The sequence below is a fragment of the Exserohilum turcica genome, assembly GCF_000359705.1.
Source record: "Exserohilum turcica Et28A unplaced genomic scaffold SETTUscaffold_11, whole genome shotgun sequence".
NCBI classification, from domain to species: domain Eukaryota; kingdom Fungi; phylum Ascomycota; class Dothideomycetes; order Pleosporales; family Pleosporaceae; genus Exserohilum; species Exserohilum turcicum.
Genome location: NW_007359926.1, coordinates 631,992 through 659,076, shown reverse-complemented (window position 1 = coordinate 659,076; position 27,085 = coordinate 631,992). Strand labels below are relative to the sequence as shown.

General features: G+C 54.7%; 9 protein-coding genes across 9 annotated transcripts; 5 read left to right on the top strand and 4 right to left on the bottom strand.

The window, feature by feature from the left end:
• Positions 1 to 51: 51 nt before the first annotated feature.
• SETTUDRAFT_145752 (uncharacterized protein) lies at positions 52 to 3,863 on the top strand (the record flags this gene model as incomplete). The annotated part of the gene is given in 7 exon segments (XM_008023874.1): positions 52 to 274; positions 342 to 581; positions 636 to 1,665; positions 1,680 to 1,798; positions 2,319 to 2,482; positions 2,539 to 3,419; positions 3,467 to 3,863. The coding sequence occupies 7 exon segments, from the start codon at positions 52 to 54 to the stop codon at positions 3,729 to 3,731; spliced, it is 2,922 nt and encodes a 973-aa protein (XP_008022065.1). The 3' UTR covers positions 3,732 to 3,863.
• A 175-nt stretch (positions 3,864 to 4,038) lies between these two features.
• SETTUDRAFT_167108 (uncharacterized protein) lies at positions 4,039 to 5,387 on the top strand. The gene is made up of 4 exons (XM_008023873.1): positions 4,039 to 4,116; positions 4,186 to 4,211; positions 4,374 to 4,792; positions 4,844 to 5,387. The coding sequence occupies exons 1-4, from the start codon at positions 4,094 to 4,096 to the stop codon at positions 5,171 to 5,173; spliced, it is 798 nt and encodes a 265-aa protein (XP_008022064.1). The 5' UTR covers positions 4,039 to 4,093; the 3' UTR covers positions 5,174 to 5,387.
• A 910-nt stretch (positions 5,388 to 6,297) lies between these two features.
• SETTUDRAFT_36811 (glycoside hydrolase family 53 protein) lies at positions 6,298 to 7,444 on the top strand (the record flags this gene model as incomplete). Its single annotated transcript, XM_008023690.1, has 2 exons — positions 6,298 to 6,305; positions 6,346 to 7,444. 2 exons carry the CDS (start codon positions 6,298 to 6,300, stop codon positions 7,442 to 7,444), a joined length of 1,107 nt encoding a protein of 368 aa, XP_008021881.1.
• A 109-nt stretch (positions 7,445 to 7,553) lies between these two features.
• On the bottom strand, positions 7,554 to 8,508 carry SETTUDRAFT_158780 (uncharacterized protein; the record flags this gene model as incomplete). Its single annotated transcript, XM_008023872.1, has 2 exons — positions 7,554 to 8,044; positions 8,145 to 8,508. The coding sequence occupies 2 exons, from the start codon at positions 8,506 to 8,508 to the stop codon at positions 7,554 to 7,556; spliced, it is 855 nt and encodes a 284-aa protein (XP_008022063.1).
• A 432-nt stretch (positions 8,509 to 8,940) lies between these two features.
• Positions 8,941 to 11,991, bottom strand: SETTUDRAFT_145745 (uncharacterized protein; the record flags this gene model as incomplete). The annotated part of the gene is made up of 3 exons (XM_008023871.1): positions 8,941 to 11,378; positions 11,431 to 11,919; positions 11,968 to 11,991. The coding sequence occupies 3 exons, from the start codon at positions 11,989 to 11,991 to the stop codon at positions 9,222 to 9,224; spliced, it is 2,670 nt and encodes an 889-aa protein (XP_008022062.1). The 3' UTR covers positions 8,941 to 9,221.
• Positions 11,992 to 15,894: 3,903 nt separating this feature from the next.
• Positions 15,895 to 18,796, top strand: SETTUDRAFT_45434 (uncharacterized protein; the record flags this gene model as incomplete). Its single annotated transcript, XM_008023732.1, has 6 exons — positions 15,895 to 15,977; positions 16,527 to 16,584; positions 16,707 to 16,932; positions 17,684 to 17,718; positions 17,837 to 17,948; positions 18,380 to 18,796. 6 exons carry the CDS (start codon positions 15,895 to 15,897, stop codon positions 18,625 to 18,627), a joined length of 762 nt encoding a protein of 253 aa, XP_008021923.1. The 3' UTR covers positions 18,628 to 18,796.
• Positions 18,797 to 21,331: 2,535 nt separating this feature from the next.
• SETTUDRAFT_167103 (uncharacterized protein) lies at positions 21,332 to 21,801 on the bottom strand. The gene has a single exon (XM_008023870.1). The coding sequence runs from the start codon at positions 21,540 to 21,542 to the stop codon at positions 21,345 to 21,347; it is 198 nt and encodes a 65-aa protein (XP_008022061.1). The 5' UTR covers positions 21,543 to 21,801; the 3' UTR covers positions 21,332 to 21,344.
• Positions 21,802 to 22,120: 319 nt separating this feature from the next.
• On the bottom strand, positions 22,121 to 22,492 carry SETTUDRAFT_36806 (uncharacterized protein; the record flags this gene model as incomplete). Its single annotated transcript, XM_008023689.1, has 1 exon — positions 22,121 to 22,492. The coding sequence occupies one exon, from the start codon at positions 22,490 to 22,492 to the stop codon at positions 22,121 to 22,123; it is 372 nt and encodes a 123-aa protein (XP_008021880.1).
• Positions 22,493 to 23,777: 1,285 nt separating this feature from the next.
• SETTUDRAFT_145735 (uncharacterized protein) lies at positions 23,778 to 26,944 on the top strand. The gene is made up of 6 exons (XM_008023869.1): positions 23,778 to 24,084; positions 24,180 to 24,516; positions 24,629 to 25,748; positions 25,801 to 26,275; positions 26,363 to 26,503; positions 26,555 to 26,944. Exons 1-6 carry the CDS (start codon positions 23,827 to 23,829, stop codon positions 26,693 to 26,695), a joined length of 2,472 nt encoding a protein of 823 aa, XP_008022060.1. The 5' UTR covers positions 23,778 to 23,826; the 3' UTR covers positions 26,696 to 26,944.
• Positions 26,945 to 27,085: the final 141 nt, after the last annotated feature.

The following is a 27,085-nucleotide window of genomic DNA, read 5'->3' as shown; positions in this document are numbered from 1 at the left end:
TCGGCACCGCACGCCTCTTGCAACGCATTGCGCCCCCGTCCACCCGTCAACATGGCGAGTAACAAGGACCCCGAGCTCGCCAAAGATGACCTCCATGTCACGACTTCGCTGTCGTCGTCCAAAAATGCCAATGCCCCTGTTCCGGTCCAAGGCACCACACAACACCTTCCCACGTACGAGCACGAAAGAGCCTTGACGTTGAAATTCGACTTGCGCATATTACCCGTTTTGTCTTTGATGTACCTTTTCAATGCACTTGATAAGGGGAATCTTGGTATGGATATCTGCTACAGCGACGCTCCCTTGAGCAATTGGGCGTGGACTAATCTACTGGCATTTAGGTAATGCAAAGACGGACGGCATGGACAAGGACTTGCACTTCAAAGGGAACCAGTACAACATCATGCTGAGTATCTTCTATGTGCCTTATGTCCTCTTTGCACCGCCGGTTGGTATGCTCGGAAAGAAATTCGGACCGCATCGTGTCTTGCCGATCATGATGTTTTGTTTTGGCAGTGCGACGCTACTTGCTGCTAGCGTGCACAATTGGAGTGGAATGATGGCGCTGAGATGGTTCTTGGGTAGGTATCTGGGTCTGGTTCTGTATATGAATAGTAAGGACTAACTAGCTACAGGAATGTCGGAGAGTGCATTCTTCCCCCTCGTCATTTACTATCTCACTACCTTTTACCGCCGCGGTGAGCTTGCACGACGACTTGCCATCTTCTACGCTGCGTCCAACATTGCCAACGCCTTTTCTGGCCTCCTCGCATTCGGTGTGTTTCAGATCAAGTCAACACTAGACTCGTGGCGATATCTCTTTATCATCGAGGGAGCACTCACCGTCTGCTGTTCATTCTTCACCTACTGGTATCTCCCGAAGAACGCCTACGAGGCCTCGTTTCTCAATGAGGCCGAGAAAGAGCTCGCATACACGCGTATTCAGATTGACTCCTCATCCGTCGTCGGGCAAAAATTCAACTTGAAAGACGCGCTTCTCATCTTCAAAGAGCCATCGACTTATGGGTTTCTCGCCATCGAAATTTGCCTCGGTGTACCGCTGCAATCGGTGTCGCTCTTCTTGCCCCAAATTGTCGGCAGACTTGGTTACAACAAAATCAAGACGAACCTTTACACTGTCGCACCAAACATTGTGGGCGCATGTGTTCTCCTCATCCTCGCCTTTGCCTCCGACCACACACGTCTTCGTTTCCCATTTATCGCCCTCGGCTTCCTCCTGACATTCATCGGGTTTATCATCTACGCCACGATTGACGTGAAGCACTCCATTCACGTTGCATACTTTGCCTGCTTCATGATGACATGGGGAACATCTGCACCCTCGGTCCTGCTCTCCACATGGTACAACAACAACGTCGCAGACGAGAACCGACGCGTGACGCTCACCTCTGTTGGTGTACCGCTGGCAAACTTGATGGGAGTGGTTAGTTCGAACATCTTCAGGCCACAAGACGCGCCCGGGTACATTCCAGCGCTGGCTACGACGGCGGCGTTTGGGGCAACGGGCGCCTTGTGTGCGGCACTGCTGGGATGCTACATGGTGATTGACAACAAGAGGAGAAACGCAAAGCAGGGCGTGAACCTGACGGCGAAAGACGTGTCGACTGAGAAGTTGAGAGATGGCCCTAAAAACCCCGAGTTCAGGTGGTTTTTGTAAGATGTGCGTGGTATTGGGGATTTGTAATGAAAAATTGCAGAAGGGTTCAGCTCGAAATTCGAGATGGACCTGCTTGCGCCAAAAGCAACTTCGATTTAATTATATACTCAAAAGAAATGTGTGCCTTGTGGACTGGCGCCGAAAAGAGGAAATGTTATTAACAAGGTAGCGTGCCTGATGTGATCACGCGTCCCCATCCCCCCGAACAAGCACGAGACAAGTGCGGAGGCTAGCGCATTTCCGCGTCTGCCTCCCCCCCGGATCAGCAGGCACATGGCGAGAAGCGCAGAACGGTCGGCATGCTTGACCTGTGTGATATGTATGCTAACCACAGCAACACAGCAAACCACATATGACTACAGCAAGCCTGCAGCTGCAAGACGCGCTCGTGCTAGGGATGATCCCGACTCCAGACGGCGGAGAAGGGCTAGCGCCATCTCTTATCGCCGGAGGCGTGTGCGGCTCCTACATCATTCGTCGCGCACCCTCACGCGCCTCACTTGCGGATCCAAACCATCACGGGTCGAAGCTTGGAGCTTAAAGCCGCCTAGCACCTTGGTGTCGCCGAGGCCATCTCTACCTCCTCCTCCCTCATTCATCTCCATCACTTCTGCGCATAGCGCTCTGCATTCTTTGTGAGCAACGCCCGAGTACGTTGCATCGGATAAGCATCCACCAAGCACACGTACACAAGCTCCAGGAGCTCTCCCCGTCTTCATCATGGCGGTCAAGGCAACGGTGCCGTTTCTGGTGGCGATGATGCTGTTGACGGGCGTGTGCAACACGCTGTTGACCAAGTATCAAGTAAGTCATCCCTTCGTATGTGAGTCAATGAGCTGGATGCTGACGCCTACCACCAGGACATGCAATGCGTCAAGAACTGTGACGCTCCCCCGAAGCACCAAGAACGCTTCGAACAGCCCGTCCTCCAGACACTACAGATGTTCATTGGAGAAATGGGCTGCTGGCTCGTCATCGGCGCGTTCAACCTCTACCAACGATACGCGACGGCCAAGGCTGGCTACGAACCTATCCCCAACGGTGACGGCGCAGCCACCCCAGCTTCAGAGGAATCTGAGACGGCGCCTGTTGCGAACCCGCTGAGGCCCGCGCACCCAGACGACGAGGGTAGAATTCCGCTCGAAGGAAGGAGTATACTGTTGCTGGCGCTTCCAGCATGCGCCGACATTGCCGGAACAACGCTCATGAATGTTGGATTGTTGTTCGTTGTAGCCAGTATCTACCAGATGACTCGAGGCGCGCTTGTGCTTTTTGTTGGACTCTTCAGCGTGTGGTTCCTCAAGCGTCATCTCGGACTGTACAAGTGGTTCTCGCTCTTCGTTGTGGTCACAGGTGTCGCAATCGTTGGACTCGCTGGCGCCCTGGCCAAGGAGCCTGGTCATCCGTCCGACGACGGTTCTGCCGTAGGATCAGACGAGGTCAAAGCCGCTGCTTCGCAAGCTCTCATGACGGTTATTGGTGTGCTGCTTATTGCTGGCGCGCAGATCTTCACTGCCACGCAGTTTGTGCTTGAGGAGAGGATCATGGAGAAGTACGCCATGGAGCCGATCAAGGTTGTTGGCTGGGAAGGTACCTTTGGATTCCTCGTCACAATGATTGGCATGGTCATCCTGCACCTTTCCATCGGCACCGGATACTTCAACGCGAGGGAGGGTTTCTACCAGATGTTCCACAACCGTGCCATTGCCTTCTCCTCGTTGTTGATCATGATCAGCATTGGGTATGTATTCTGATCGACCCGGTAACACATTTACTAACGCTGTGCAGTGGCTTCAACTTCTTCGGTCTCTCTGTTACCCGCACCGTCTCCGCTACTTCGCGCTCGACGATTGACACCTGCCGCACGCTCTTCATCTGGATCGTGTCGCTAGGCCTTGGCTGGGAGTCATTCAAGTGGCTGCAGGTTGCAGGTTTCGCTCTGCTCGTGTACGGCACCTTTTTGTTTAACGACTTGGTCCGCCCGCCGCTAAAGGCGTGCGTCGAGCGCAAGCCCGAGCCGCTGCTGCCTGAGGAGCCGATTGAGCACATGTAGGTGAGCCGTGGGAAAACGGAGGGGCAACGGCACTTTGTATTTACGCAACTTGGAGGATGGATGGCGTTTTAGGGTGCATTTCAGCATATCTAGACTGTATCTGGTTTCAATATCAACTCGAATCATAGCTTATTCAGCCAATCACACTGGTGCAACCAATTTACCTCCTCTTCCTCGTGTGGCAGGCTGCTATCTTATCAGTGGCCGATGATGAGAGGCGGGTGGTCCGAGCTTTAGCGCGCACTCGCTAAGCGACATCGAATTGCGGTTCCTACGAGGCATCACAACTTCGATAACAACGGCTCGACTTTTCTGAACACCCACGCCCGGAGTTCAGTTACGCCCATCCACAGTTCGACAAAATGGCCACCACTCAAACCGCAATGTGAGTCTATCCGCCCGCCACCGCAGCAGCCAGGCGCGCAATTGCGAACGAATACTGACGACATGGTAGCTCCAAGAGGAGAAAGTTCGTTGCTGGTACGATACACCCTTTCCAGAGGTAGAAGACGGAGGAGCGAGGATCTGCAAGCGCCCGGGGCAGCTGCTTCATACGGGCGCTGCCATGATGGCGGCATATCAAACTGCGAGAGGGTTGAATACTGCGCACAAAAAAATGGTCGCTAACACACCCATCCACAGACGGTGTCTTCTACGCCGAGCTGAACGAGTTCTTCCAGCGCGAGCTGGCTGAGGAGGGCTACTCCGGCGTCGAGGTCCGCGTCACTCCCACCGTCACCGACATCATCATCCGCGCCACACACACCCAAGAGGTTCTTGGAGAGCAGGGTCGCCGCATCCGTGAGCTCACCTCGCTCATCCAGAAGCGCTTCAAGTTCCCCGAGAACTCCGTCTCCCTCTACGCCGCCAAGGTCCAGAACCGTGGTCTCTCTGCCGTCGCCCAGTGCGAGTCCCTCCGATACAAGCTTCTCAATGGTTTGGCCGTCCGAAGGGCTTGCTACGGTGTCCTGAGGTTCATCATGGAGTCTGGTGCCAAGGGTTGCGAGGTCGTTGTCTCCGGAAAGCTCAGGGCCGCCCGTGCCAAGAGCATGAAGTTCACTGTATGCATGCCCGCCCTTGTCGTTTTGAGATTGGCATATTGACAAGCGTAGGACGGTTTCATGATCCACTCTGGTCAGCCCGCTAAGGACTTCATCGACCACGCTACCCGCCACGTTCTGCTCCGCCAGGGTGTGCTCGGCATCAAGGTCAAGATCATGCGCGGCTCCGACCCCGAGGGCAAGGCCGGCCCATCCAAGTCTCTTCCCGACTCCGTCACCATCATCGAGCCCAAGGAGGAGCAGCCCGTTGTCCAGCCCATGTCGCAAGACTACGGCGCCAAGGCCATTGCCGCCCAGCAGGCTGCAGAGCAGGCCAGGCAGGCGGAGCAAGGCGAGGCCGAGGCTCAGCCAGCTGGTGAGGGTTACTCTGGGGAGCAGTAGGTTGATGATTGGTTGCGGGCGCAATGAGGTTACGAAAAAGGCATTTAGCGAAAGGGTATGATGCCATTACGAACCCTGACACAACTTCCTTTGCACATTCGAAACGGACTGGGCTTCTTTTGAGAGGGGGGGAAACACGGAGTCTCTACTGCTTCACTGCTATGTACTCAATCAAACCACCCAAACATCAAAGATGGCTTTGACCACCGGAAAAATGTTCTTCATCGTAGCTCGCTCGTCTTGTCTTCTTTTGCTTGATGTATCTCGACTTTGACATGTCCCTTGTGCACAAGTTCATGTCTTAGTCATGTTTCGCATATCGACTCGGTGCACCTCTTACGTTACCTCATCGGGACATGAGCCCGCACCCTGTTTGAACTGGAAGCTAGATGGCTTTTGTTCACATTTCCGCTCCCCCCCTCCCCCCTCTTCCAACGGCTAGGCCCCATGTTTCTGGTCATGCGCTTGGCGCCTTTTCATCTGTTTTGAAACAAACAAAAAAAGAAGCATGTGCCCTTGTATATAAAAAAAGCGGAGCACGCGGACACGGCACCCCCTGCTGGCTGGCTGGCTGGCTGATTGGAGGAAGAAAAACAAACAAAAAAAACCAGTGCTATTTATGCATTTCCTCTTTAGGGTTTCGGCTTAACCCCAAACTTTGGGACGACTGCGGTGGCGGCCGGGCGTGCGTGGACACTCTAGATGACTTGACTTGACTTGACTGACAGGGGGGGGGGAAGTTGGCAGAAACGGGCAATCCCCCCTTCTCTCCCGTGCTTTTTCCCTTTCTCAGCAGCGTCGAGGCAACGAGGTGCGCGAGACGCATCGTCTAGGCGGGCGTGTGGGGGGGGGGCGTGCGACAACGGGGAGTAAGTAGAGCAAAACACAGCTAAAGGCAAATGGGTAGGATAACAATAAACCCAATCTTTTCTTTTTCTTTCCCACAATTACCAGGAAATCCAGAATCAAAAAAACTAACAGAGAGAAAGAGAGAAAAAAATCTTATCCCAGAGGGACATGTGTACATGCCTTTTAAATACTCGTTGTATATATATAGATTAGCTTTACTCCATCACCCCTCCCCATCTCCCCCATCTCCACTTCCACCCACCCCCCCCCGACCCATGTCCATGTACATGCCTCTGTCTCTCTCTCTCTTTTTTCCCCACCAGAAGCCCACCCGCAATATACCGAAACCCAATCCTTGCTCGAATTGGGGGCAGCGCCAGCAGCGTTGTGCTCGGCGCACTGCCCTACAAAGGCGCCGACTGGTCCTCTGTGCTGGTCGAAGAAGCAGCCGGAAAGCAGTACAAGAACAGCGCTGGCAGCGTGCAGCCGCTAGAAAGCATTCTGAAAGCCTCGGGCGTCAACACGGTGCGCCAGCGCGTGTGGGTCAATCCCTCCGACGGCAATTACAATCTCGACTACAACATCAAGCTGGGGCGGCGCGCCAAAGCCGCAGGCCTCGTGGTGGCATTGACGCTGCATTACAGCGACAGCTGGGCCGATCCAGGCAAACAGGTTACGCCTGCGGCGTGGCGCAGTCTGAGCAAAGATGCGCTGGTAGCTAAAGTGTACGACTACACCAAGAACGTCATCAACACGTTCCAGAGCAACGGCGTGCCGCTGAGTATCGTGTCGATTGGCAATGAAATCACGCCGGGCCTGCTATTCCCCGTCGGCCAGCTCTCCGGTAACAGCCAGGCGGCGGCGGCCAACGTGGCGGCGCTGCTGAAATCCGCGAGCAAAGCCATCAAAGAGTCGAGTATGAGTCCCAAGCCGAAAATCATGATTCATCTGGATAACGGCTGGGATGGGTCTCGCCAGCAGTGGTGGTACGATCTCGTGCTTGGTTCTGGCGGCGGCTTGTCGCTCGCCGACTTTGATGTCCAGGGCGTGTCGTACTACCCGTTTTACTCTGCGAGCGCCACGCTGGCGGCGCTGCAGTCGTCGATTAATGCCATGGCGTCCAAGTACGGCAAGGAGGTCATGGTTGTCGAGACGAATTGGCCGAGTTGGTGCCCCAATCCAAAGTACCCCTTCCCGGCAGACACAAAGTCGATTCCCATTTCCGTTGATGGACAGGTGACGTGGATGAAGGAGGTGGCCAAGAGGGTCGCTGCAGTGCCTGGCGGAAAGGGTACTGGTCTCTTCTACTGGGAGCCTGCGTGGATTGATAATGCGTCGCTCGGCAGCAGCTGTGGCTGGAATGTCATGTTTGGTGATGACGGCAAGGCCATGAGCAGTCTGCCTGTGTTTGCATCGATCTAGCAAGTACGAGCATGACGAAAGCGATGAAACAGCAGAGAGGAAACATTCTGTGTACATATTTTACTACAGTCGACGTACATACCGCCAGCAGCCAGAGGGTCTCGGCTCTTTACTGATCGAAATTCTTGACTTCAGGCATCATGCCCAGACCCTTGCCTTCCTGCTGCTTTTGGCCGTGACCCTCGATGACACCGCCTGCCTTCCTCTCGTTGACGTGTTTTCTGAGCAGGCTAAGAATCTCGCTGCCCTTCCACCTGTTGGGAACAGGCCTGTACGCAGGCTTGAAAGTGCCCACTGTTTGCGCCCATTCGCCCTCTCCAGGGTCTCTCTTGCGCTCATCCTTTTCTGGCAACTTCGTCTGCGCCGTCGCATCCTTGCCCTGTACATTAGGCGTGGACAAGGTGGAGCCACTGCCCTCGGCTGTTTCGTGTGATGTAGGCGTGGGTTCTTGTGTTGCCCAGTAGTAAATGTCCCAGTCGTTTTCATCGAGGAAAGAATCATATTGCTGCATTAGGGAAGGCGACATGGTGGCGAGGTGGGCGTCGGCGAAGGTGCTCAGCAGGAGATCACTTTCTAGGGTTCCCCTCTTCCGACTCTGATCTGCTTACTGTCAGCCAACTTGCCTCTTGTCCAAGACGACGCAATCAACATGATGATCATAGCCATGTGAAGCATGAGACGGGGGATTGTATGAACGGACATAATAACCTCGCGCGCATCGTATTGGCGTCCTCGCCCGTCCGCTTGAGCGGCTCGACCTTAAACTTGGCGCCCTCCATCTCGCCAACGCCCAGTTCGCTGTTGGTCATCAACTCTGGTGGGGCGGCGGCTTCCCCCGCCGACGGCATCTTGTTGGTAATAGTCGAAGTCGTGTTGGGCAAATGAGGGTTCAGAGGCTTCTCAATCTGGTATTGGCGGTAGGTTTCCGAGGTGTCATTTGTGCGCTTGTTGAGCGCATCGAACTCGCCATTGCGGAGCGAAGAGATGGTGAAAGTGCGGCATTGAGTGCGCTGGAGCGAAACCAAAGCTCGCGACGAGCGGGCGACAAGCCTTGAAGATGCCATTGCGAATTGTGTCAAAAGAGTACCTTGAGGCGTCAATTGCACTTTGGAGAGGTGAAAGGTGGGTTGCCGCGGCGAGAATAATGGAGAACGTCACCGGGTCCAAGCTCGTATTACTAACGCGAAAATCAACCCTGCTGATCGGTTCGCAGAGTCTAATACCCTTATGTATCGTCCAATCGCATCTCGAGTTTTTCGGACGTAGACTTCGGCATAGCGTCTTGCTAACAGCACTTGTCATTGGGGTCCTAGTATCGGACACTGAATAATTATCATGTTCTCCCAATTCAGATGCAGAGGGCAAAAGTAGACGTTTTGTAAGACCTTGACTGAAGCTTCAACATCAACTTGTCAAGTCCAAAAAACAAAGACGAAAATGTAAAATCTGGCGTGCGAACTGCAATCGTAGTCTCCCCATGGGAATAAGATATTTACACGCCGACATTATCTACCCTCATCCACACTACCACTGTCTCTTTATGCCAGTCAGACACTAAACCATGAGCAAAGTCTCCACCACTGCACATTGTGTGGGTTCCATTACTCAGTCTCAGCACATAACAGCCAACTGCCAGAACCGTAACACTGAAACACAAACAGCATAGGCATATCAATGGTACATTCCTTTACTTATTCCTAACCATGAACCCGTGGGGTATCATCTAATGCATTCATCATAATAATTCCGTTCATCAAAAAGCCAATCTTCATACTCTTCATTGCATCTCAATCTTCACCTCCTCTTTGGCCCCGGGATTATGACTGGGTTTACGGCTCCGGCTCCGGTTCTCGGCTTGCTTCTCGACAATATTTGCTCCAAGGCCAAGACTGGGATCTGGGGTTGGATCTTGTTCTACAGTCGGCTCCGCAATCTTTTCTGCATCAGTGGTTGCGCTCTTGTCCTCCGACTGCTCAGCAGGTACGACGTTGGCCTCTTCCGTAGTTTCATCAATCTTCTCTCCAGCCCTCAGATCTGCATTCAAGTCTGAGCTTGGTTTGACTGCTTCTCGTGCAATGTCCTCGCTTGGTCTGTTGCTACCTCCAGTTGGACTTGTTCCTTTACTCGTGCTTGCGTTTCCAGTGATGCCCAGTCTCTCAAAGCTCGCCATCATGCCTTGTTTCAGGTCCTGCCCAAACGAAGCTGCAGAATCAAGTGGTTTGGCCGGGCTAGAGGCTCTGGGAGAGCGATCACCGACAGCGTGCGTAGGTGGAGGATGAACCGTCGTGCCAGCGCCTAACGCTCCTTCTGCGGTCTCGACACCCGTGACAACAGGTTCATGGACAATTGGTGTGTTATAGCCGCTCTTTCCGTTACCCGCACTGCTTGTTTGAGGAGTTAGGTTAAGAGGTGCCTGGGGTCCAAAAACGTTCATCTCTTCGTCAGTGCGACCAAAGCACTCAGCCCACCACCTTGCCTCTCCTTTTCGAGGAAATATCATCCGCTCTTTGCCGCGAACAGCATCATCCACTTCCGGATCGTACTTGGGGTTCATAAACTCCTGTTTCCGACACAAGAAATAGTCCCAAACGCTTCTTGTTCGCTCCTTGGCCCTCGTCTCGACGCGTTCTTTCTCATTATCGAAAAGGAATGTACCGTATTGGCAGGAGTACAGATGGTACAGTAAACGTCTCAGGAAGCGTTCATTGAACTCGAATCGGGTCGGGTGCTGATAATGTAGCTGGTAAACACAGTCAAGGAATTGGTGGAAGACAGGCGATAGCTCGTTGACCTTGGTAACCCGGTGCTCTTCTGCCGCGCCGGGCTGCACCGGCTTCGATGTACCAGCATCGACGATATCAGTGACGTTCTCTGGAATATTGGTCTCTGGAAGCTGGTTGAGGGATTCGTTGGACTCGTTGTGACGATTGAAGAGACCTCGCGCACCCCGAATGGCATTCTCAAAAGCATTGCCACCACCCTGACCGTCGTACTTTCGTTCAATCTTTTCGTTTTCAATGGTGAACCACTTCTCGTGACTCAAGAATCCTGATCGGTGTCGAAACATGTGCCCGAAAGATAGCCAGTCCTTCTCTACGAGAACCATAAAACCTTCCATTGTCCTGTAGTATGGATCCAGTAGTATCTGACTGAGCGCACTCAGCTGGCTTGTACGGTCCCACCCATCGGAGCAGTGAATCAGGACGTGTGAATGCATGATTCCGACAGTACGAGCGATCAATGCAGTACCATCCAGAATATTGGCTATATGCTTGATCCAGTTGCTCTTGGCCAGCAACTGCCTGTTTGGGGGGAAAGACACTAAATCCGACTCTTTCAAAGCCTCTATCACCGTGTCCAATGATTTGCGCATGACATGGATATTGTCGATTCCGAGGTAGGCCTTCTCCGCACCAGGATAGTAGTCCATCTTTTCTGAGCCAAGCCCGACAGCCTGCATCGCATACGCATTCACTGTCGGCCTGGCGTCAACGATCAGGTTTCGCTGTTGAGCCCCGTACACTTTGGGTAGATCGGCATCAGACTCCGAGGATGCCGTCAGGTCATCCACGGTCGTTCTCGCGCTATTCGCTGCCCCTTCTGCACCGACAAAAGAACTGTTAGCACTGGATTCATTAAGGTTCACAACGCTCGAGTCTGGAGTAAACTCGACAGAGCCTGAAGGGGTGGTTGTAGGCTTCCACCCACGATTAGTTGCCCAGATAGCCGCAACGAGTCGCTCGTCCTGGGGATTCCGGTTTCCGCGGAGCCCAGGCGTTGGCTGTGAACTTCGCGTTATAGAACAGTTGTTGATGGGGTGACGATAGACGAGGGCGGGTATGCGCTGTCGGGAGCGGTATTCGCCCGCGTATCGGAGAACGCTGTCAGAGACATTGGTAGGTACGACGAGCAGAGCGGGATACGTTGCAGAATACTGTGCCACTCGTCAAGAAATCTCCCAGCGGTAGGTGTCGCATGCCATGTACCTTGTATTCCTTGTTGACCTCGGATATGCGCCAACCCTTTTCTGTATCCTTGGGGCTGATTCCCAAGCGCTTCCACTCGCGGCGCGCATCGTAAATGCTCCAGCCGTCTTGCTTGTCCTCTGGAGGCTTTGGCTGGTAGCTGAAAGCCAGGAGCTTGTCCAGTCTCCCAATCTTACAAGACAAGGCTCGGATGCTCTCGTACACGTCACGTGCCTTCTTCTCGTCGGGAAAGAAGAAGGCGAAAAAGGTGAAGTCTCGGCATCGGATTCGGATCGAGGGTTCCTGGCGAAGGACGGGGGGGCACGGTCTGAGAGAGCAGTAATTTATCATGGGGTACGTGATCCAGACTTCTTTTAGCCGCGGCGGCTTCGCGTCTGGCGGGGCGTCTGCGGGAAGGCTGGGAAGATAGCTGAAGACGAGGTGATGCGGCATGAGGTGCAGCGTGCCATCGAACCGCGTACCTCTGCGGAGAAGGTATACATTTTCTACCTGCAGACACAGTCAGGTTGCGCAGTCTGGGCATGCGGAGACGCATACCTTGCTGACGCGTATCCGCTCCATGGCCACAGTCTTGGGCGCGTGGTCGTCGGTGGACGTGACTCGGGTGCTGGTTCACGATGGTGTGGGTGGTGAGGTGAGTTGCAGGCAACCTGGAGGCGGGCGGGGGTGTCGGTTGCTACCAAAGTGAGGGGCTGTATAACACAGACATCGAAAAGGAAACGCACGCGCAAACGAGAGCGTCAAGCAGTGAAGCCTACCGCGATAGGGTAGTGATGTGTTTGCATGGTAGACACGAGCGTGCCGGCATGTGCCCGCCCCGTCATGTCATGCTCATGCTCATGCCTCGTCCCGCCGCGTGTGCTAGTATCATCTTGGCCTTCAACGTCATCAGACTACCGCACCCGTGCCCGTGTTGCTTCTCGGGCCGTGGTTGAGCAGCGCGCAGGTGCTCACAACAACACTCGTCTCGCGCTTGCAATCTTCTGTCACGCACGTGAGGTTCTCGCACCTGGTCATCTGGGGGGAAATGCTAGGGCGCTTTCCATCCAATACGCTCGAATTGATCGAGACTAACCAACAACATTGCATTCATAGACTTGGGTATTACACGTAAGATACATTTTACTGGTAAAGAATAGGCCCAGATTCGTTTCCTGAAAGCATGGAGCAGACCAGAAACGGCGGTGGTCAACCTCGGAAGGACCCGCCATATCTGCTCGGCTTCGCCAATCACCTTACCTATTTCACCGGAAAAGGACAGATGTTAGCCACTGGTTGTATTACATGTATAGAAAACCCAACAGACCGCATATACTGTTTTGTACGCAGCGAAATCCGTGTAACCACATCAAGAACCCTAGAGCCTGTGAGTTTAAACACAAAAGCCGACTACATGTCGATCCAGATCTACACTACGACTGTTGCTGCTACTGCTACCCTGAGGAGCTTAGGCCGGGGGCGGCGGTGGAGGCGGGACATCGCTCGGTGGAGGAGGAGGCGGCACATCACCCGGAGGAGGCGGTGGAGGCGCAGAGCCAGACGGCGGTGGCGGTGGCGGAGGGCTTCCGGCAGAGCCATAGCTCTGGAAGAGAGGGCCAAGACCAGGTGGGGGCCCAGAGGGAGGTGGAGGAGCACCGTAGCCGGGAGCACCACCGTAAGCGCCAGGAGCACCCATGGCAGCACTCTGGTCATAGCCGTAGCCGCCATATCCATAGCCAGCACCGGCAGGACCGGCAGGGGCACCAGCGGCCCAAGGAGCTGCGCCGCTTCCTGCGCCGTAGCCTTGGTCGTACGACTGGCCGCCACGACCGCCTCCACTAGCCCAGGGCGGCGGAGCAGAAGAATGATTGTCGCCGCGGCCACGGTCGTCGTCGTTACGCGCCCAGGGTGCAGCACCGCCCGAGGGACCACGCTCCCAAGGCTTGAGAGGACGCTCTCCTCCATAGCTGTCGCCAGCACCGCCACCATTGCCGTTGTATTCGATCGCACCACGAGACTGACCGCCAGCGCCACCCATTTCGGCCATGAAAGCATCGAGCTCGTTCTCGGGGGCACCGCCGATGCGCCCTTGCTGACCGCGGTCGCCGAATCGGTTGTCGTTGCGCCAGGGCTGGCCGACCTTGCGTTCGGGACAGTCGCGAGCCATGTGACCAGCTTGGCCACAGACGCGACAGATGATGCTGGCCGTGAAGTTCTGCTTCTGCGGGCAATCGTACTTGCGATGACCAATCTCTCCACAGTTCTGACAGGCTTGGTTCTCGTCGTCGCGAAGGGTACCGTTGAGGGCGGCGAGCTCTCGGAGCTGGTTGCGCTTGAGTTCGTTCTGACCTTCGGGGATGGATGCAGCCTAAAGTTATTATTAGTATTACTTGACATGATAGTTTGGGAACAACTCACCGTCTCAATGACATTGTGGATCAGCTTCTTGGCCTTGTTGACCTTCTCCTCGGTGTCGGCCATGATCAAGCAATGCAAGTCTTCCTCCTGGTTGCTGGTATGGGCTGCGTCAGAGCGTCCTTTACCCTCCTTCACGGAACCCTTGCCACGGATCGCAATCTTTGCCTGAGATTCTGTCTCCATCTTCTTGAGTGTGTTTCCACGGGGGCCAATAAGCAGACCAACTGTTAGTGCAAAAAGCTGCGGTTAGTCTATGATCAAAAATATTAATGTATGAGCAAAAGGGTTAGGGTTAGTGACATAGCTGTACTGCAGGTGCCACTAGATGCGAATGAACATCCAGCAGTCTGAGCAGGCTGGTCAAGACAAAGGCTGGGGTGAAACAGAACGGGGGAGGGGGGGTTAGAGGGGTTAGTTCCGTACTGAAGTTAATCTCCGGGTAATCATTGACCGGAACGTAGACCTTCTCCTGTGTCTTAGTAGGGCGCCTGTAATCGGCAGGTGGGTGATAGTTAGGAAGTGTTTTCATCGCCTTCTCAACAAGCTTGTGGCGTTCGTCTTCGAGGCGCTTGCGGTAGCGGAACTCGCGAGTGTTGACACGGCGACCAAAGTTATCGTACTGCGGCGGAGGTGAAGGAGACCTATCCGTGTTAGCCGTGAGGCGCATGCACCAGGCAGAGGACACATACCTGTCACCATCGGCTGGAACAACGTCGTTGATCTTCAGCTTCTGGGTAATTTCCTCAATGCGCAGGTGCAGAGTATACGCGTCAAGCTGCTCCGTAGTCATGGCAGAGTAGATGGCAGTGGGCAAGCCCATCAAGCCAGCAGCCTTGTTCTCGCTCGCGTCGCCCCATCGGTTGCGCTTCTTCCGCTGTCGCGGAGCATCAGCAGCTGCGACCAAAGAATTAGCAGGCGTCGTAGGGTGTGCAAAACTCAACGTACCGCGCTCTGGGCTGCGACCGCGCTTCAGCTCAGATAAACCCTCAGCGGGTGCTGAGGGATTGTATCCAGCGTCATCATCGCCGCCGCCGAAGCGCCGACGAGTTCCTAGAGGGATATTGTTAGATCCAGTAATGCCCTGGTTGCGCCACGACATGGTTGCGGTGGCGAGGCGGTCTGGTGAAAGGTAACGGAAAGAGGTTTGAGGCGGGTTGAGAAAGTTAACAAGGCTCGCGACAGAGCTTTAGGCTAACAGAGATCGCACTAGACCGCTTTGGGTTGCGCCTTTCAGATCACGTACCGTGGATGCCTACCGAGTATTGTGCCTAGGATAGTAAGACAATATCGACGCGTTTTATTGTTACCAGTACTCGGAAATCTTGTGATCAATAGCTCACCGCCTAATGACGGTGTGCATGTGTTCTGGTCACCAACCGACTTGGAGCCACACTTCGTACTGTCAGGGCATTGCCGCTTTGGGCAATCTTGCACCTAATGCGGGTAGATTGTAGTCGATTGGCCCGAGTATTTTTGCTTTTTCAATCATCTCAGGGGCAACTACGGGATGATACCGCATTAGAGGTTTTCCACAGACCAGACATGCAGGGAACTGTACATGGAGGTACCATTTTCTATTTTTATGAGGCATTGTCCGACGGTACGAGAAAATATAGTCAGTTAGAACTTAGCCATACGCATTACGATCAGAAACTTCTAAAATTCATACGTATCCATGAGCATGGGCGCATGGGAAGCACATGAAGCCATTGATATATTCTCACATTATCCAGTCTGACAGCAGATCGCACAGTACCGCAACACTGACATGCAAACATACTCGTACTCGTGCAAAATCCACACGGTTTTCCCTGTTCCATTAGTTTCTAGCTCTAGTACGTACCTCGGAACACATCTTGTTAGTGTCTTTAGTACGCTATTTCTAAGCAAATAGCAAAGCTCGTCATAATTGCCCCTCACTGAGCCCCACTTCCAGCATCACGAAGAGCTCGAGAATAAACCTTTCATTACATTAGCTACGCCTTTTGTACTTTACAGCCAGCAAATAACACTTCTCAGAGGCTCATACTTGCTTGTATTCGAGTATACTTTACTGCTACTGCCACCATGTCTCAGGAATCCGGCATCACGCTTTACACGACTCAGACGCCTAATGGCATCAAGATCTCCATTACCTTGGAGGAGATAGGGTATGTACAATTCTCGTCTTGTTGCCATTTCATTTCAAGTCTACATTTTCTTACAGTATGCATTGTTTGTTTGTTTATGCGCCTTTTTCGAGGTCTCCCGGTACGACCATGTACTTCAATCACGTTCGCTTCATCAACCCCACCAGCTCTATTTCACGTGTCATGTATTCTTTTACTTGATCAAGAAGTAAGAGGGCAGTGGATGTATGATGAAGAACTTGAAGCATTCATCTCCTTACTCTTTGGACTTTGAAAAAGCCCTTCATTCGTCACACTGTTCATCACCGAGCGTCGAACTTTTCCTTCCAAACACTATTCAATTCCCACTCCATTTCAAGCTCTCGCTTTTGCATTTACACAACCAAATGTCAGATGTGTATCATGCCATCACTGTACAGATGCTTCATTGGCATCAATTTACTCAAGAGATGGGGATGAGCCCAGCTGGAATCCTCCTCTCTTCTTACCTGCCTTTATTCGTTCTTCCATTCTACCATCATCAAGCACAACAAATCCCAAGATACCAGCTCACCTCACTAACCCCACCAGCATCCCCTACAAAGTCGAAAAAATCGAGATATCCAAAAACACACAAAAAGAAGACTGGGTAAATCTAATCCGACCCAATGCAACCCAACACAATGCAACCCCGCTCATTCCCCCCCCCCCTGCCCCTCCCTCTCTCGTCAGACAACATCTCCATCTAACACCCCGCACTCCAAAAAACAGTTCCTCGCCATCAACCCCAACGGCCGCATCCCCGCCTTGACCGACACCTTCACCGACGGGCAGCCGATCCACCTCTTCGAATCAGGCAGCATAATGCAGTACCTGGTCGAGCGCTACGACACGGATTACAAAATCAGCTTTGCTAAGGGTACCCGCGAATGGTACGAAATGAACAACTGGCTGTTTTTCCAAAACGCCGGCGTCGGCCCCATGCAAGGGCAAGCCAGTACGTGAACAAGTGACTTTTTCCTTTTTTTTCATCTCAATATTTCGCGTTTGCTCACATGATTGGTTTGGCTTTTGGCTTTGTCTGTCTCTATTGTTTTTTTTCCTCTTCTTCTTTTTGGGACAGGAGGACTGCCTTCCGTTAGTCTATGAGTCTATGAGTCTTCTGGAGCATCAGGATCATGGAAAATATTGGTCATATGGAAGACAAAAAAACAAAAACAATCATGCAGCCTTCACGGGGCGACTGGTTGTTGGAGTAGGCTGCAAGGTAGATTTAGCTCAGCCTTGGGTTACGCCGGAGGAGGGGGGGATGAGGGGTTGCTGAGGAAAAAGGGCAACACAGTCACACCTGGCTCGGTATGTGGGGAGGAGGGCCGTGAACGCGGGCGCGGCGTCAGACGATGGCAGTGGCGTGTCTGTATGGCGAGCTGGCTGCGGGGGAACTTCCATGACGAGACAAGACTAATCGCCCTACTTCAGCGCCAGAGATCGCGCACCGGGGGTTGAAATGATTTCAAAAAAAAAGTCGAGAGATCAGGGACGGACACGGCGAGGGGACGGGGTAATTTGTTGCTACTAGCATTTGTTTGGTGGTCGTCGTTTTTTCCAGAACCAGGCTTCTGCGACAGAACGGACAGGCATGGTGGCCGGCTGGCGGGCGGCCGGACGGATGGAACGGAGGGGGAATCTAGATTGAGAGCAAAAGAGAAAGCGAGAGACAGGACCCTTGCTAACCAGGTTGAAAACAGATCATTTCACGCGATACGCTCCGGAGCATATCGAGGTAAGCAGGCAGGCGTCCGAGACAAATGATGACCAGAAAGAAGCCTTTGCTTGGCAAGCCCAGGCTTCGTTTTGGCTGGTTGTCTGAACGACATCCTACAAACTGACACGCTTTGCAGTACGGTGTAAACAGGTACCAGACTGAGACGCGCCGTCTCTACTCTGTGCTGGACAAGCATCTTGCTTCCGACAACAGGCCCTACCTGTGCGGAACCAAGTGCACCATTGCCGGTGAGTTAAAAAAGCACGCCACCATCTTCATCGCTGCCACCACCACTACCCACCGTCCATACATGACTGGCCTTGTTTTTGCCACGCACCCTCCATCACGAACATGGAGTTTCCCTGTGTTGTCTCAACACACAACTTGCCCCTCTCATCCATGCCCATCCCAGCCCGACATTCGTTCGTTGATCCGTTCACTCGCTCGACCAAAACTTGCCAGCAGCAGTGCGAAACCTCTGGCGAGAGCGTCGCCCGTCTGTGGTGCTGAAAAGGCATTCGAGTCTGCAAATGCCATAGTTCCCCTTTTTACATATTACTGCACTTTATCCCCTTGTCACTCACCCCGGTCCCCTGTCCCCTTCGCCTTGACCCAGCCACAAAGTTTCCTCAGCCATGTCGTTCCAGAGAAAAGGTCCCGTTGACTAACAAACCCTGAGATATTGCCCACTACGGTTGGGTTGCCGCAGCCGGATGGGCCGGTATCGATATTGACCGCTTCCCAGCACTCAAGGCCTGGGAAGAGCGCATGACGTCAAGGCCTGGTGTAGAGAAAGGCCGTCACGTGCCTGACCCTCACACCATCAAGGAAACGCTCAAGAACAAGGCCAAGTTGGAGGAGAAGGCTGCCCAAAGTCGGGAGTGGGTGCAGGCCGGCATGAAGGATGATGCCGAGAAGCAGAAATAGACAGTAGATACGCGCTCATGTACACACGGGATCTTCGTTCCAAGGACTTTCCGACATTGGCTTGGTGCAAACGGCGAACATTCTAGTGTTGTACTTTTGAAATTTGGTTGCTAGCTGAAAAAAAAGGTGTTTCGGATGTGTGTTTCCGGCAAGGTCTGTTACACAAAACTTCCTGTTCCTAGTAGCCTCTGAATCATAACATGTGTCTGTGTGTGCTGATAATGCGCACACACATATACTCTCTCTCTCCCTCTCACATGTGCAAAATTGCGATCCTGGCGAGTTTCCCTTTTTCGTAAAATCGACCGACATGCCAAATCTGGAGACAGGAAAAAAAATATCAGGCGTTGTGTCGCGTCCCTCTGACGGACAATAGCCAGTGCGAACCATGTTCCAGAATCTAGGGACTTTCTCGGTCCGTCCAAAAACTGGGGGGGGGGTCGCCGCAAACGTGCTCACACTCATAGAAACAGACACATGCACTCAGGTACACCGCTCTCTGATCGACTGGAAAGCAAGGGTACTCTGAACAGGAAGGGCGATCCGATCCTGTCTGTGTGATGATCATGAAACCTCGAGCGAACAAATGCTCTGTACTTAATCTGGCGGGCGAGGGCGGCCGAGCTTGACAGACCATGTTTCAACTTGTCGCAACGCCAAAAGGGCTGAGCGGGACGAGAAAAGTGGACCGGTCTGAGACTAGCTGGACATGAGGTGCGTGATTTCCAGGGGTGAGCAATGCTGTGCGAATGGAAGACAACTCGACACTGCATGGAAGCTCGGTATGCTACCATAGCGTTGCGTAATTCATTGCCTGTCAGGGGCAACTGAAGACACTTCCACCCTTGCTGCATGGCCTGGGCTGCCAGTTCATTCGGTAAGTGCAAGGGTTGCCAGCCAAAGATATCACGCTATGTCGGCACGATGCTAGCTTCCAGGTGGTGTCTGCTGCGGCCATGTAAGGCCGTGAACGCTGCCTTGTGCCACCGCAGACGCGCCGATTACCACACTTGTCACGCTTCATTTGAACGATTCAAGGCAGCGGCAAGTGTTTTACTCGACTTAAAGCAACAGGATCGCCAAGCGCCCGCGTCGTCCACGTGGGCAGCCGTGCGACTGCCTGAAGCCGAAGTCCGGAGAAGACGGTAATACTCCATGTATGGGAAACCCCGCCCCAAGGTAGCTTGCATTGCGCAAGTGGATGGATGTAAAGTGCCGCGTCGTAGCCAGTGGGCATCCGGGTCGACAACAGACGAGAATGACGGTGGGCTCTTTTTTCTTCTCCCCACCACCCCAACCCAGAGACAACGCTCTAAGCACCTGCAGTATCATCCATATTGAGGGGGGGGGGCTATGCACCTCGTCAGGAGGGCAGCCAGTATCGAGCCACAAATAGGTGACTCCTTCGCCCATGGATGAATCAAACGACTTGTCGCTCGTCAAGCTGGCGTCAACTTGCGTCTGTCGCAATCACCCACACCTTCTGGCGTACCCCAGATCAATACTTCTCCCCGCATTAATTGTCGATGATGCATGATCGCGAACTGCCCATGCAATGGCGGCAATAACAATTTGGGATTCGCTGAAGGCGCTCCCGTCTAATCCTCGGCGGCGGGTCTGGGGGATCTTTGGTTCCCAGCTGTGAGGGTGTCGAGCCGTAACAGTTGAACTACGGCTATTTTGCAATCGCACAGCCGCTGCGGTACGTGGTGCCCCCACCAGTGGTTGGTCGAGCTTGATCAGCCTTGATGGCAACGGTTAATACCCCAGTAGCGACGGCATGCACTGTATTGGTAGTCCAGTCAAGGCCGATCCTATGGTTGACAGGGCGGATGAGGAGCATCCCATCATGGTTCTTTAGCACGGGTGCCATCCACTGACCCGAAGCTGACACACACTCAGCACTGGCGGCCCCCGCCTCCCCAGATCTCGGTGCAGGCTGCGTTCCCGGGTTTTACTGGTGGGAGAATCCGGGGTACATGACCAAAAGCAAGACAGGATATGCACAGGCGGCATGTCGTGTGTACGCACATGTGTGCCGGTGGATTCATGGCATTCTGACCGTTTTGGCTGCTTGATAGCTCGAATCCCTTTGGCCAGTGGCGTATGAATGGGCTGGACCCTTAATATACATAACAGCAGTTTAGTGCATGTAGCGTGAACCCAGGGTCTGTCCATTTCGAAGAGGCCACGAGCAGCTTCGCGGTGAAATGTAGCCTCTCCCCACCATTTTCGGCCCAGCTTGACGTGTAGCGGCTTGTGTGCGGGTCTAGGTGATGAGCGGTCAGACAATCTACAGGGAGTAGGGCATGTCACTCGTCGCCTTCAACGAATACAGCAGGTGGAGATTAGCAAGCTGTAAGCCAAGTATTGGCATGTGTGGAGAAGGCACAGCGCTTGTGGCGAAGGCTCCAGCAGCACCATGCCATGATTGCGGAGTTATCCAGGGCACATGGCCTCTTTTTAGACAGAGAATTCAGCGTCGCCCCGACTGCAATCAGAGAGAGATGGGGCGACGGCGGCGGGCGACGGCGGCGGCGGTGGAGTGAAGGACAATGCAGTCCACGTCTAATGTGCGGAGGAAGGAATCGCTTACATGCAGGAGGCTGACCTGGGTCACACTGTTGCAACCCAAGTGTGGAGGCCGCGCCGTTGTGCATACTCACGGTGCATGGCGGCGTGCGAGGGCGGCTGGCCGACACGCTGTGTGCACTCTGTCATGACATGCCCGCACTCCGGCGCCTTTTGCAAAAAACAGCAATTTCAACGTCTATCGGCCAAACCAGTTCCGGTCGGGCATTCCTGTCGCTTTGGTTGTAGCAGGCAGACAGCCAGCCCGCCAGCCCGCCAGCCAGCCAGCACAGCAGAGCACGAGCTAGTTTAATGGGCCGGGCGACTGGCACCCTCCTCTCCATGCACGAGACTGGTTGCGTGTGACGGCGAGATTAGACAGAAATTACGGCGATCCCAGCACGGAGCCACGTCGAGAGAAGGGCATGCCCTCTGCTTGGGCGGGCGGTCTCATCCCAGGCAGAGCGAGACGTGCTCAAATCGAGGGCGCTAAACATGCGGCTGAAACGGCAGGTATGAAGAGTTTTATGATGCACCCGGGTCGAGAAATGACAAGTGCGAGGCGGGCGTGCTTTTTGTTTTGTGCTCGCAGGCCAAGGTACCATGCAATATGTACCTGGCGCCAGCGCACGAGAATAGCGGGTTTCTGGCTCTCGGCGCAGGCGTCGACATGGCGACTGGAGTCGACATAGGCTAGCAGCTGGAGCTCCCACGCCTTCGGGGGTGCGGCCAGGCTGCGGAGGAGCGTCTGTTGGGGGAGGAGAAACGGTGACGTTGGGCGGGCGACACATGTCGGAGTCGGGTGGGCAGGCATGGCGGGCTCGCTTAGAGAGCCAGAAATTGCCGGCCCTCCTGCAGGGCGGGAGCCGCTTTGGCACCGGACAGCAGTTGGCCAGGCGCCCAACACGCTTAGTGCGTCGTGTTAGTCGACATCGACGACCCGCAGCGCGGCCGACTGGAGCAGTGCCATGAGGTCCACGTCGCAGGCTAATGAGGGCCATGTGGGTACGCGAGCACCAGCACCGTATTGGTGTGTGGTAGTGGTAGTGGGTGTACTATGCCGTAGGGACAGGGAGGCCATGGGGACAGGCATCTGCCCTCTGCCCGCCTGGCCGAGGCCCTCGTTGCCCGGGAGCACCTTGGCCGCGCGTGGGCGCGAGAGGGAGCGTTCGCTGCCGTCGGCACTGGGTTTCACGCGCCACGGCGGGCGTGCATATTTTGACGTCCTGACGTATATGGATGGATGGATGGATGCAGCGCCCGTGGCCCGACGTGCGCGCAGGAGCAGAGCCATGAAACGGCACTGTTTGCGTTTCAGCAAATGACGGCATTGCTCGTGCGCGTTAATGGCCGAAAGCGCTATAATAGTAGCAGTCGACTCGAGAGCGCCTGCGCTGGGGGTGCACGCAGTGGGCTCCGAGACTCGTGTTGCGCAAGAGGGCCGCGGGAGCGTTTTGGCCATGCACGGCCAGTGAGTGAGGGGGGGGGTCAGGCGGCGCCCGCCACAGCGTGGAGACGGGGCCCTGGCAGCCGCCTGGATGGGCGATTGGTGGGTGGGCGAGGGATGGACGGGACTGCGTGAGCGGCGGATGCAGATGGAGTGACTGGCGGATTGATGGCGGACTGGGCGACGGACTGGGTGACTGACTGAGTGCGGTGCGGTGCGGTGCAGTGCGGTGCCAGTACGGTGAGAGGTAGGGTGCGAGCAAGAGGACTAGGACGGGCGCGCACAGGCTGCGACAGGGCGGGCGCAGGCGCTAGGCGCGAACTGCAGGCCAGCCCCGCTTCTCGCCGTCGAGGGCAGGCGCAGCCAGTGCTGGCATGGCAGCTGGCGAGGGCTCACGAATACAGCAAGGGCGGCCGGGCGCGCCTTCTCCCACCGGCTAATGTGGCTTTAGCCGCTCTCCGCCCACACGACGCCCACGACGCCCACGACGGCCAACCACCACCACCACCACCACCACGACGCCCACGACGGCCCCCTCCAATGAGTCGTTTCCAGCGCGGACAGCGGTCCCCTGGCAGCTTGATCCTGACCCTTGCCACGCGCTGCCCCAGAGCCTGGTTGCCGTGGCCAATGGGTCGATGCGCTGCGACGTGCCATGGTGTGTGCCAGAATTAAACACTCCCGTCCTCTGATCTTGCCCTCGTCTTGATCTCGCTTCTCGAAGCCTGCGCCGACGCATGGAATCGTCAAGCCACAGATCGTCCCACTGACACCGACCCTGCAAATCGCCTCCAAAGCCTAGGTCCTTGTCGTGTCGGCGCGCGTGTGTGTGCGCCCTCGGCACCTAGACACCCAGAGCATTGTCGGAGGTCCACATATGCTCCCCAAGTATCCCATGACCCGTGGTCATCATCCCCAGATTCCCGGCTGCCGCTTCCTTCGCCCACAAGTACTGTGCTGCTCCTGCGCCATTACCCGCCCGTGCAAACCGCTGCCTGTTTCCTGCCCACTGCCCTTCACCACCTGTGCCTGTGTCGCCACCGTGGACCTCTCCAGTACGTCACCTGCCTGCCGTGGCCGCCTCGCCCCCATGCTGATTTGATTCGCCGTGTAGAAACCACGGCGCCCGCTGCGTCTCTCTCCCATTGCCCACTTCGTCATCAGCACGCACCGTCGTAGCCATGGAGTCGGCAACAACAACCGCAACAGTAACTGCACCACCACCACCACCACAGGCGCCCGCGCCACCAGCACCGTCGGCGGCAGAGACGCCCAAGGTCGAGCGCCGAGGCTCGGCGCCCGTCAAGCGCAGGGTAAGCCGCGCCTGCGATCATTGCCACCGCATGCGCACACGGTGTAATGGCCAGGCCCCGTGCTCGCGTTGCATAGAACTCGAATATGTCTGCCAGTACAACCGTGAAAAGAAACGACGCGGAAAAGTAAGTGCAGCCCGCTCCTAGTCCTCTTGCCCACCAGTCAATCAAGCAAGCAAGCAACAGGCTGCTCTGTGCACCCAGCAGCTGACGACTCGCAGGTTCCGCGCCACATCCAGAAGCAGAGAGAGGAAGCTGCTGCTGGCGGCAGCCCACAGACGCCCAATGGCATGAACAACTACTTTGAGCGGCCCGCAGTCTTGAACGAAATGGACGAGGATGTCTGGTCGCAGTCAGAAGCCACGCCCGTGGTCCAGCATTTCCCAGACAGCAAGAACACCCTGCCCACGGCTAACTGGCAAGCACTGAACCCCAGCGCCACTTTTGATCCGCCTGTCAACCACATGATGATTGATCCCTTGCTGCTTGGATCGGGCGCTGCCTATCCGCCAATGCATGCAGAAATGCCCCGCGAAGAGCTCATGTATGCAATGAATGGTATGTCGCACCAACCAGCCTCGAGCACTCGGCACATGGCCACCATGATGCGCAGCTGTTTCTGCGTGCTGCGAGTGTTTGTGTTTGTTTGGAAAGTTTGGCTGACAGGCAGCAGGCATGCACATCATCCCCGGTCCCAATGGCACGCCTGTATCGATCCCCTCCGAGTACGCCAACATGTCCTACCAGATGCACTACCAGCAAGCTGGAAGGCAGTCCTCTCCTCACAGCTATGGCTCTGCCGACACTGGATCCCCGCAATCAGGAGTCAGCGTAAACTCGTCACAAAACAGTGGCCCCATGATTGCTTGCAGATACCCCGTTCTGAAGCCTCTAATACCGCACCTTAGTAGCATCATCAACATTCCGACCGCATGCGATCTTCTCGAATTCTACTTCCAGAGCTCTTCGTCCGTTTTCATGGAGCCCGTCTCGCCATACATTCTCGGATCTGTTTTCAGGAAACGAAGCTTTTTGCGGCAACACAACCCAAGGCGGTGCAGCCCAGCCCTCCTGGCCAGTATGCTTTGGGTAGCTGCGCAAACGAGCGAAGCGAGCTACCTGACCTCCTCGCCCTCGGCGAGAGCCATCATTTGCCAGAAGCTCTGGAAATTGACTGTGGAGCTATTGAAGCCCCTTGTCCACTCTCCGTCTTCGCACGGCTTCGCACCTGGATCGGGAGTCACTTCTGCTGCTCACGACGCTTTTGGCGTTGATCGGGCACTAGGACGCTATGACGGAAGGCCAGACGGCGCCATGGCTCCCACCAGCACGCTGGACGATGTTGCGACATATATCAACCTTGGAGTGGTCACCTCAGCAAGCGAGTACAAAGCAGCTTCTTTAAGATGGTGGAATGCGGCGTGGTCACTGGCCAGGGAGCTCAAACTCGGTAGAGAGCTATATTCAAAACCTAGCAAAGAGCACGACACAAATGGAGCCGACGGAGATGTAGATGTGGGCATGTCTGATGGCTCCGGCGCTCAACCGCCTGCGGGTACACCAGCTGCAGCCATGATTGAAGAAATGAAGGAGGAGAGACGCCGATTGTGGTGGTTGCTGTACATGGTGGATCGCCATCTTGGCCTCTGCTACAACCGCCCACTGGCCATGCTCGACAATGAGTGCGAAGACCTTCTTCAACCGGTTCCCGACACTCTTTGGCAGCAAGGCGAGTTCTACACGGGACACCCAGGACCGCGGAAACGGGGACTCAACTTCCAGTGCACATCGTACGTACACGGGCTCATGCAAGACTGGCGGAAAATGCTAACTAGAATGCAGGCATGACGTGTTTGGCTTCTTCCTCCCTCTGATGACAATTCTCGGCGATATTGTAGATTTGAACGCACAGAAAAACCACCCCAGATTTGGCCAGCGGGCCTCTTGGGAACTTCACGAAGCGGAAATCACGCGCCAACTGGAGCGGTACGCGTACAGCATCGAGGAATTCAAGGCGCAATACGGCTGTGGTCCAAACGAGGAATCGCAGCCGAACACAACACCAGACCCGGTTCGAGGCGAGTGGATTCACCAAACGAGGAAGGTTGCCGCATACGCCACGCACATCATGCATGTCCTTCACATCCTGCTCCACGGCAAATGGGACCCAGTAGCGCTTCTGGAGGACGACAACATGTGGGTATGCTCGCAGTCGTTCCTCGCAGCAACTTCGAATGCCATCACAGCCGCGCATGCAGTCGACGTGATTCTGGACGTGGACCCAGACCTGTCCTTTATGCCCTACTTGTTTGGCATGGTAAGTGGATTCTGTGTTTGCGGGTCTGAAGGGCCCTAGAACCGGCCCTTGAAGGAGCCCCGAGCAGATAGACTAACAAAGCCACAGTATCTGCTCCAAGGCAGCCTCATCCTATTACTTTTGGCCGACAAGCTATCGACTGAAACAAACGACAACGTAATCCGAGCCTGCGAGACTATTGTACGCGCACACGAAGCTGCTGTTGTGACTCTCAACACGGAATATCAGGTATGTAATGTTTCATGGCCGGTTTATGTGCATGGCACTAACTGTTTGCAGCGAAACTTCCGCAAAGTCATGATTTCGACATTAGCGCAAATCAAAGGCCACGGCCACGCAAGGGAAATGACGCCCGCCAAACGAAGAGAGGTTCTATCTCTATACCGGTGGACAAGTCTTGGAAATGGTCTAGCGATATAAATTTGTTGAGCAGTTTTTCATGCACGATCTGGGTAGGCGTAACTGGAAATCACGGCGTCAGGAGTCAATTGGTGGAATTGACGGGTTCGGCGAAGCGGCTGATAAACACGGCCACCCCACACACACAAATTTCGGGAACTGTACGATTATGACCTTTTTTAGGAAGGAGAGGGAAAGGAATGGGAAAGCCGCTCTGGATTAACGATTTGGCAACGTAAAAAAAGGGGTAGCGGCGCTGCTCTTCGCGACGACTCAACTATACACACAAGATTTTTATTCATACTTACATACTACAAAACTCTTATGTTGATAGCACTTATTTTCAGAATAAAATGGGCCTGCGGCCGAAACATTGGGGTAATGCAAATCAAACGTGACCAAGAATATTGG

Coding starts and splice junctions, on each gene's coding strand:
- SETTUDRAFT_167108 (XM_008023873.1), top strand. CDS start 4,094: ATGGCCACCACTCAAACCGCAAT. Junction 4,212..4,373: donor GAGGAGAAAGTTCGTTGCTG/GTACGATACACC, acceptor ACCCATCCACAG/ACGGTGTCTTCTACGCCGAG. Junction 4,793..4,843: donor CCAAGAGCATGAAGTTCACT/GTATGCATGCCC, acceptor TGACAAGCGTAG/GACGGTTTCATGATCCACTC.
- SETTUDRAFT_167103 (XM_008023870.1), bottom strand. CDS start 21,542: ATGGAGAGGAGGGTGCCAGTCGCCCGGCCCATTAAACTAGCTCGTGCT.
- SETTUDRAFT_145735 (XM_008023869.1), top strand. CDS start 23,827: ATGGAGTCGGCAACAACAACCGCAACAGTAACTGCACCACCACCACCA. Junction 24,085..24,179: donor AAAAGAAACGACGCGGAAAA/GTAAGTGCAGCC, acceptor GACGACTCGCAG/GTTCCGCGCCACATCCAGAA. Junction 26,276..26,362: donor TGCCCTACTTGTTTGGCATG/GTAAGTGGATTC, acceptor ACAAAGCCACAG/TATCTGCTCCAAGGCAGCCT.